Source organism: Phalangium opilio, unplaced genomic scaffold, assembly GCF_054372755.1.
Source record: "Phalangium opilio isolate 3A_F unplaced genomic scaffold, DU_Popi_V2 ptg000043l_1, whole genome shotgun sequence".
NCBI classification, from domain to species: Eukaryota; Metazoa; Arthropoda; class Arachnida; order Opiliones; family Phalangiidae; genus Phalangium; species Phalangium opilio.
The window spans coordinates 3560110-3569919 of record NW_028324167.1 but is presented as its reverse complement, the minus strand read 5'-3'; the positions used below and the strand labels follow the sequence as shown (position 1 = coordinate 3569919).

The 9810-nt window shown below is 39.8% G+C and overlaps 1 protein-coding gene across 1 annotated transcript; it reads left to right on the top strand.

Moving 5' to 3' along the window:
* Window positions 1-7071: 7071 nt before the first annotated feature.
* Window positions 7072-9550, top strand: LOC149677693 (uncharacterized). Its single transcript, XM_089837373.1, has 6 exons — window positions 7072-7105; window positions 7152-7522; window positions 7604-7807; window positions 8028-8523; window positions 9131-9222; window positions 9338-9550. The coding sequence occupies exons 1-6, from the start codon at window positions 7072-7074 to the stop codon at window positions 9548-9550; spliced, it is 1410 nt and encodes a 469-aa protein (XP_089693499.1).
* Window positions 9551-9810: the final 260 nt, after the last annotated feature.

Below are 9810 nucleotides of genomic sequence, written 5' to 3'. Positions count from 1 at the left end.
CAATCATGATGGTATAATTTCACGTTAAGATCGTATTTAAATTACTATTTAAGTTTTAGTTAAATGGATTTTTTAAACTTACATCCCAAACTCGTTTTTGTATGTGAAACGGTACAATGGGTTCTGTTGGCGATTATGAGTCAAAATTCTTCTACGATATTTTATCACAAGGGACATCGTTTACAAGTTATGATTTCAGTGTTTTGCGGATGACCCCTTAATTAAATTAGTGTGTTGTCTGTTCAGTGGTTTTCTCTAACTCAATTTTAAGGGGGACACCTGTAAAATACTCCAATGATCACAAATTGTATTATGGGGTGTTCATTGTTTGAGTAAAGGCCCGTTCACATTACCCAACTTTAGTCCGCTGACAAAGCCGATCTGACCAGTCAGGCCAGATTGTCAGGCAATATGAAAGTACTATTGTCAGGTTCAAGCTCGGATTTTAATCGGGTAGGTAGGCGATTGGAGTCGGGCCGACTAAAGTCAGAGAAGGAGCAAACCGATCACTATAAGCCTTGGCTATTACGTCATGGGACACGTGCTTGTTTTCTTTCAGCTCGAGAGAGAGAACCGAGAGTATCGGCCATTATTTAACTGTCGATGAAAGCCCGAAAAATGATTTCGGGCTTTGGCCATTTTTTAACATGGGTTAATTATTACGTTTTGATGGTTGTTCCTCATTGATTATTATCAGAAGTAATATAGTTGGGAAGTTTCCTATATTACTTCTGATATTATTGACCTTTATTATGTTCTGAACTGTAAAAATTTAGTTTGAATAGCTTTGATGGTCATAAAGTAGTCGAATTTATTCAAGAATAAGAGTTCATTTATAATCCAAAACAAATCACTCCTATTATTATGTACCGCTTTGTAAGCCCTCTTGTGTTTCAAAGGTAGTCAGTCGGCCCGACTGGTTGGGTGGTGTGAACGAGTGACCTGACTAGACTAAATTGGGTGACAAGTCGGCCTGACAAGTCTATGATTTGTCAGCTGACTAAAGTTGGGTAATGTGAACGGGCCTTAAAATGTCATTGATGTTAGATTTTCGACCTTCAAATCGTGCATAGAATCCACTGCACTTACAAATGATTCCTTTATGGAAAACCCCTCTAAACTTTGAAATCCCTGAGATTTAGCCCAATAAGTATTTGGTGTTGTCGTATGAAGATTTGATGAAGATATCGAACTTACGTCACGTTTTTAATGTTTCTTAAAACGTACATCGAATGTGCGTAACTATTAGAGTGGTACTGGGAATCCTTTCCGTTAAGAATACCCGAAAAATAGTCCAATTCATTTTCCTAAAAAAAACCAGAATTTTCGAAACAATTCAGTAAAATATTAAATTAAAAAGTTGAGCGGTCGAAAAAGGACAAGAACTGTTAATAGGTATTTCTGCATTCCTCCATTAACGTTTTCAGAAAAGTCTATTATGAAGTGGTATGATACCTGTTTGGAGATATAACCTCAGGAATTAATTTAGTCCCCTTGCTCTTTAATATATATAATCGAAACGTTCATAAATGCATAAAAGAGTCAGAATCCTGCGAGTATGCCAAAATCACCAGTGAAAAATTCCCTAAGAAATTGATAGAGAAAATGGCTGATGACATAAAGCACTTGAAAGCTACTTTGCAAACCATGGGACTAAAGATCAACGTCGCAAAAAGCGTTTTCATGCTCTTTGCGTCGATTAAAAATATTATCCAACTTGGTGACTTGGACATACTTAGGGTAACAGGCTACTAATACTTGGGCTTCATCATTGACGACCATCTGACCTTTAAGCCCCATATTGAGCAATCATTGTCTAGAATTGGGCAACGTTTATGGCTAACGTTCCCATAGTTGACTTCACGTTACCTACATTCATCCAGGGAGGAGGAAAGTTCCCTCCTCTCTGATTCATCCAAAACAGTGTACAAAACTCCAATATACCCGCTATTTACCTATTGATATATTCTTCAGCGGTAGTTCTAAAACACATCTTAAAGGCCTAACAGTAATAGTGTGGAAGAGATCAGAGTAAGTTCTCGGAGCCTCAAAAGCAGGGGAATAAAATTATGGAACTCTATCCCACGCGATATAAAACAAATCAATTCAATATCTGTTTTTAAAACAAAGATCCTGGAATATGTCAAAGATAATTTTTAATTAACATTTTTAACTTAAACCGGACTCTCACGTAACCCAGTTGTATGCTGATAGGACTGTGGATTTCTTCAAGGGGACCTTGATGCCGTCATCAGCTGGGCTTCTCGATATGGCCTAGTCTTTAACGCGTCGAAGTGCGAAGTGCTCCATCTTGGTTCACGCAACCCTCAACACCCCTACTACGTCAATGGTGTGCACATCCCCCTCACCACCTGTGCTCGTGATTTGGGAACACTCGTGGACTCGCGCCTCACCTTTTCTCAGCACTCACCCAAAACTGCTAACCGTATGAACCCCATAACAGGGTTAATAAAACGTAAAATTTATTTTCGTTCGCCGCGCCTTTCGCGCACTATTTACAACTCTCTCGTGCTCCCGTCTCTTGATTTCGCGACGGTTATTTGGCGTCTGGCTCAAGAAGGCCCCAGGGTTCGTCTAAACAAAGACCACAACAGGTTCACGAAAGTCACTCAAGGTTGTGGGGCTCTTACCCCCACCGCGCGCGACGCGAAACTGGGTTTGGTGACTCCTGCGGTGGGTCATGCTAACGATCTAGTTTTTCTTCACGATCCTCACTACGGTCGCGTTTCTACCCCGCTCACGGACTATTTCAGTCCCGCCCCTTTGGGCCGTACCCGGGGACACTCCCTCAAACTAAGGAAGCCGAAAGTGCGAACGAAAGTATTACCTATTTAAGAGTTCATGCACAGGGGAGCCGTGGGGAGCCGGGGCGCCGATGACGCCGTTGCCGCTGTTGGCACCCGACACCAAGTTGGCGCCGTTATCGCTGTTGCCGCCGATATCATTGAAGTCGCTTCAATCTCCCTCTGACGCCAGATATTTCACGCGCGCCTTATCTTTATTGGCTTTGTTAAGGGAAAACATATGTTAGACTTAAGACTAAGCGCCATATTTCCATAGTAAACCACAACTTCGCCTGAAACTAGAATTCATTGCATCATTATTTTGTGGCGCCAGATATTTGTTGGCGCCTTATTGACTTTGACAATGTGGCGGGGAAATACGTAAGTGTAAGCCTATTTTTAAATATCCTAGAATTGTGTATTTTAAATTATTTTGATTGGCCATATTTACTTTTCATATATTTGTGAGTATATACGTACTAAAGAAATCATAGGAAAATTTATTCCCTGTGTAAGCAAAATGAGAGTCAGATTTATAAGTGTAGAAATAGGGGAAACCTATATAGCACTTCAACTTTCGAATTATCATGCTTTGGCGCATGCGCTTAATTCACTTCTAATATGACATGATTAGAGTATAAAAGAACCCCCAACATTAGAGATTGTTTTATTTCGTCCGAGACTCTCGAGTTCTCCAGACAGTTAACACTTAGTAAGAAGTTTTCTTGTAGAAATTATTCTAGAAGTTATTTTATATTCAGGTTAAATATAGTTAACTTTTAAAAATGGTAATGTGCGATATTTGCGGACGTAAGTACGTTCAGAATAAGAATCTTTTAAGGCATCAAAAAGAAAAGCATCAAGGCGTTAGACCTAGCTTCTCGTGCACCATTTGTTCGTCTACATTCACGAGGCGTGATAGGTTAGCACGACATTTAAAAGTCCATAACTCTCCCACCGAGTCTATGGCTAAAAAGCAGAAAACTGCTATAATTCCTGACCACTCAACCTCTGTTGCGGATACTTACCCTCCTTCGGTCAACACCGGAAGAGTGTCACCGACCCTCACTCTCGCCGACCTGACACGGCAGGAAAACGAAACTCGACACGCCATCATGAACCGACATGATGGTGTTGGGAGGAAGAGGAAAGCGGACACCCAACTCGCATACGACCCCGACGTACTCGATGACTTATCTAGTCAAGAAAACCGAGACCTGCAAGATCTCATGGACAGAGAAGAGGAAAGGCTAGCAAATGATGAACCGCAACCCATGGTTACCACGCCCGACGTACCCCTTTCCGATCAACTGGAGGAGCTGAACGTATTGAATAATGCGATCTTCTGCGCTAGATTTACGCCTGCAATGGTGGAAACCAGCGTGGACCTTTACATTGAAAGGCATAGAGACGCCATAGAGGATTATCTGAGGAATAAACTAGCTCAGGATAGGGGATTAAATGGTATTTAACTGTTAGAGCACGTTACACACGTGAGATAGGGAATTCAGAACAGGATGTAGAAATTCTAATATACCATAGAACCCGCAACCTCATTATTTTAACTCCTGATGTTATTCATGGACAAATAGATCAGGGGATTGTAACGTTAAAACGTTTAATTGAGGAGTATGAAACCCAAGGTAGCGGTTGGACGCTCGATGGAATTATGTTCCTTCAAATTAACATAATATCATATATACCTTTGCATGGGGGTACATATTTTGAGCTTCCGAAAAAACTGGCATCTAAGAAAGCCCTTACCAATGTTAAAAACCACGACAATAAGTGTTTTCTATGGTCAATTTTAGCCCATTTACATCCTGTAGTCAGAAACCTAAGCCGTGTAGAAAATTATCTACAGTTCCGTAATGAATTAGACTTAACGGGAATCACATTCCCTGTAGAGGTAAATGAAAGGATGCTAGGAAAGTTTGAAAGGGTTAATAACCTTTCAATTAATATATTTGGCTTCGAAAATGAGGTGTTTCCCCTTTATGTTAGTTCGAACAGGGTGGAGGAAGCGCGTCAAATAGACCTTTTATTGCTAACCCAGGGGGAGAGTTAGGCATTTCTGTTTAATTCGCAATCTGAGCCGTCTTTTGTCATCGTTCACTGCATATAATGGTAGAACCTTCTACTGCCGTTATTGCCTTCACCGTTTTTCCGGTATTGGGTCCGAACAAAGACACGAAGAACATGTTAAAGAGTGTAGCCTACACGGTCCGCAGAAAATCCAAATGCCAGTAAAGGAACCCATCCTGGAGTTCAAAAACATTGCCTGGCAACAAAAAGTAAGTAACTTTTTCTAAGTATTGAGAGCAACTGTCCCGAAACATATGATGTAAAATCTTAAATTTGTTTCCAATTTTTCTGTTCCATTAGGTGAAGTTCGTCATCTACGCGGATTTCGAGTCAATCTTAAGTACAATACAGGGATGCGATCAGGACGCTACCCTCTCTTCTTCCACGAAAACCTCCCAACACGTTGCCTGCGGGTTCAGCTACGTCATCGTTGGACAAGACGGTTCAGTGTCAAAACCAGTGACGTACAGAGGAATGGACGCGGCGGAAAGGTTTTTACAAAACCTTATACGTGAAGATGAAATCATCCAGAGGAAAATAAAAGCCAACGTACCCATGAACCTGACAAACTCGGAAATGACGGAATTTGTATCAGCCCAAGTCTGCTACCTATGCAGGAAGGCGTTCACCCATGATAACTGCAAAGTTCGGGACCACGACCATACAGATGGGTCCTACAGAGGAGCGGCTCATAATACCTGTAACCTCAAGTTGAAGACATTGAAATTCGTTCCGGTGTTCATGCATAACCTATCCCGCTATGATGCTCACTTGATAATGGACAAAATCGGACTCTTTAAACATCAAGAAATTAAGTGTATCCCGACGAATTCCGAGACTTACATTTCGTTTTCTCTGGGAAATCTACGCTTTCTAGACTCTATCAGGTTTATGCCAGCCTCGCTCGACTCCCTCGTTTCCAACTTGGCCAAGGGAGGTGCGGACAAGTTCAAATGCCTAAACTCTGTTTTCAAACCGGACGAAGTGGAGCATTTACTGAGGAAACAAGTCTACCCGTATGACTATTTAGATCGCGAGGAGAAATTTGACGAGACGGAGTTACCACCGAAGGAGGCTTTTTTCAACTCGCTCACCGATGAAAAGGTTAGTGACGAGGATTATTCCCAAGCCCAAACAGTTTGGGAAAAATTCAGGATCGCTAACCTCGGCGAGTACCATGATTTATAGGTCAAAACCGACGTCGTACAGAACCAGTTTAGACAAGTCTAAAATGGTGAAGCCCGTATAAATGGGTCGGTCCAAGGTTAAGGATTTTTTCAATTGGTGAATTCCAACTAGGTCGTTCTTGAAAACTGTAAACCTTTCGAACGCCGGAGAACTCGCCTTCTTGATTGCCATCTCCCGGGTTTGCACAAGGTTGAAATTTATGCGGTTACGTAGATTCTCCATCGTCTTCCCGAACACAGAGTTGTTGCATAGTTTGAAGAAATCCTTTTCGAACGCGTTAGCGGCCATCTTCCGCTTCTCCGTGTTAAACTCGATAAAGGGTTTTAACCAAGCCCCTTGTTCAAACGTGAGAATACGGTGAACCTTCCCTAATTTCATACCTTTAGCGAGGTAGAACTTTAGATTTCGTTAATGGAGCACGTATTTTTCTCTGTTATAAAGCGAGGGGACTAATTTGGGAAGACTATCTTTAATTTTCAGTTTTAGTTTATTCAATTGATCGATTGAATATGGAGATAGTTCGCCGTTGGTTACAACACGTCTTTCAGGGGCGAGGGGGAGACAATTATGCTCTTCGTGTAAACTCTCCGGGTATTCAAGATCCACCTCTAGAATGAAACCCTGAGGGTCATCGTCGGGATGGTTAAGAATAACTTCTCTGGTGAAATCTTCACATGGCTGCAACCATCGTAAACCCCTCATAGGTAAATGGTGACACATTACTGTTCCATAAAGGTTGTTACAATCCAGGAAAGTGATGTAGGAACTAGGTTTCGAAGCGTCGTAGGTTTCAGGAAGATGTTTGTTATTCGCCTCAGCCAACCTGTGGGTTATCAGAGAAACTCCTCCCCTAATTCCCTTCTCGATAAATAGGTGCATATCAGGGTCTAAAAGAAGTTCTAATTTAACTCCAGTCATACGTAAAGCGCTCTGCCAAGCAAAACCGGGGCCGGTAAAGGCGTGAGCGCAGTCCAATTTGTAATATTCCAAGCACATGGCTCGGAAGTTTTCAAATACGTCAGCCAAGAGTAACGTTGAAGAACAAATTTAAAAATTTTCGGAGAAAACTTAAAGACATTCCAGACGTGGAAGAAAAAAGGAAAAAGTATGCGGGAAAGTTGAATGGAAAATCTAAAAATAGAAAAGATACAGCTGATAAAGGTGTTACAACTGCTGCTATAGTTACTGCCACAGTCAGAGAAACCAGTTTAACAGTATCATCTCTTACAGAACTGACTAAGAGGCCATTATCTTTTATTCATATGAATGAACGTGAATTAGACATCGAGGACATGAATCTTGGCTCAGACATTTCTCCTCGCGTTTGTCCATCATTTGGCGTCACAGCTTCTCCAACATCTGACGTCACAGCTTCTCCAACATCTGACGTCACAGCTTCTCCAACATCTGGCGTCACAGCCTCTCCAGACAAGGCTCTTAATTCTGTGAGTGCTTTTTGGTTTAGATAATGTATTTTTACAAAAGTTCAATAGTTACAGTTAAATTTATTAATATATATTTTCCAGAGTGTACAATTTTTTGAAGATGAAAGGAGTATTAAAGCGCACAAAAAACGAATGATAGAAGAACTTAAAAAAACTGCTCCTGACTTCAGGATTATCAACAGCAAGATGGATAAAACATTTGCTGAAAGATTTGCCGAAATCAAAGAAGGAAAAAATTTAGAAGTAATATTGGAACACTATCCAGCTCTTCAGGATAATAACCAGGTTTATATATATATATATATATATATATATATATATATATATATATATATATATATATATATATATATATATATATATATATATATATATATATATATTTTTTTTTGGTTTCTTTGCCACGCTTAATCGCGACAGAACCAACTCATAACTCTTTAGTTTAACTCGACCTAAATTACTTATATTTTCATTTGTTTTTAAAATAATTTTTCCTGTGATATAGCTTTTACTGGAGTTTCATCGCATAACCAAAGTTGATATAGAGAAGAAGCTTAAAACGTCTTTGACGGACTTAACTGATAAAATTTGGAATAATTCACCGCCTATTGCAAAGGGTTTAAAAACTTCACTAGTTTCAGAAGTAAATGAGGAAATAGACGAGTCACGCAAGAAACAAAAGAAGTTGATAGGGTCCTTTTTATTGCTTCCTAGCTTTGTCAAGGAGCATCACAATAGGGTTTTTTTTAATCAAAACAGTACTGAAACCCAAATACCGACTGAACCAGTCATAGTTTTTAGGGGTAAGGAAATAATAAGTGCAAAAAAATTTTACATACATATTGATTCAGAAAGGTTTCTTGAAACCAATAATTTTATAACTGCTATTTGCATATGGTTCAGTTCCTATTGGGTGTTCAACATTGCATATGCAAACAAAATTGCTAAGTGCCTTGCATTAATTGAAACTGAATTATTGGGCATGAACAATAGTAATCGTAGTCAGTCATTGCTGACAGCGATTTCTACTTTGCATGGCACGCAATGTAAAGTCAATTTACGAAAAAAATGTAAAAAAATTAAGTGTTTAATTTTGGATTGAATTAAAAAAATCGGATTTTATAAATTTAATTAGTAGATTATTGCCACTTCAAGAGGTGTTAATACCCTCCTTAAAACCGGTACTATTACACTCTAAAAGGTGTTAATAAACTCCTTAAAATAGGTAATATTACACTCTAAAGGGTGTTTTAACCTCCTTAAAACGTGTTATATTACACTCTAAAGGAGATTTAAAACAACCCTTAAACAGGTATATATACACTCTAAATGGTGTTAATAAACTCCTTAAAATAGGTAATATTACACCATTAAGGGTGTTTTAAGTCTTTGACCCTTCTTCAAACAGGCAAATTTACTCTCCATAGGGTGTATATAGCCACACAATGGAGTGTTCTTTTAAGCCTGTAAAGGAATACTTTAATACCAGAAAGGGTGTTATTCCAGAATCGAAAAGGTGTTAATTAAGTACTCAAAAGGTGACGTATTTGTAGCAGGAGAAAGTCCTCATTGGGGTGTCAAGAAACACCCTTTTTTTTAAGAGTGCAGGAGGTAATGAAGTCGATATCTTTTATCGACCTCCTGATAATAAACGATTACGGTCGAAATATGAGGTCCAAGTTTACCTCCAAAATAATAAGGTCCCGTACCTAACAAAGGAACATTTCTGTTTTTCCCGAGAGCCAATCTCTGTTTTCCCTTGGGAGTTTATCTCCCAAGCCACTAAGAGACGCTATTAATATTGTATACTTTCAGATGGCTTCAAACTCACCTACTCCACCTTGGCATTTTGATCTCCCTAAAGACTTGAAAACGACCACAAGGAAACAACCAAGAATACTGAGCAAAACGGAGCAATCCGTAACGATTATGGAGGAATATTGCCCGAAAGAACCAGAAAAAACCCTTCAATGCCGAAATTGCAATGACTTTGGACATGAAGCAAAAGATTGCTATATGCCACACTAGTATATGAATTCGAAAGATTGCTATATGCCCAACTAGTATATGAATTCGAAAGATTCATGTTCATTATGGTACACTAAGGGACATATCGCTAGTTCCTGCCCGTTTGAAGAAGATAGAGAGTATAGCCGCCTGTATACCGAATTAATTCGGTATACAGGCGGCCTTTACGTAGCCCCATTTGTTGCCCCCCCCTTTTCTATCTATCTCGTTCCTCTAGATGGTACCGTGCCTGAAGGGGGAAAATATGGTTGGGGGGGGAC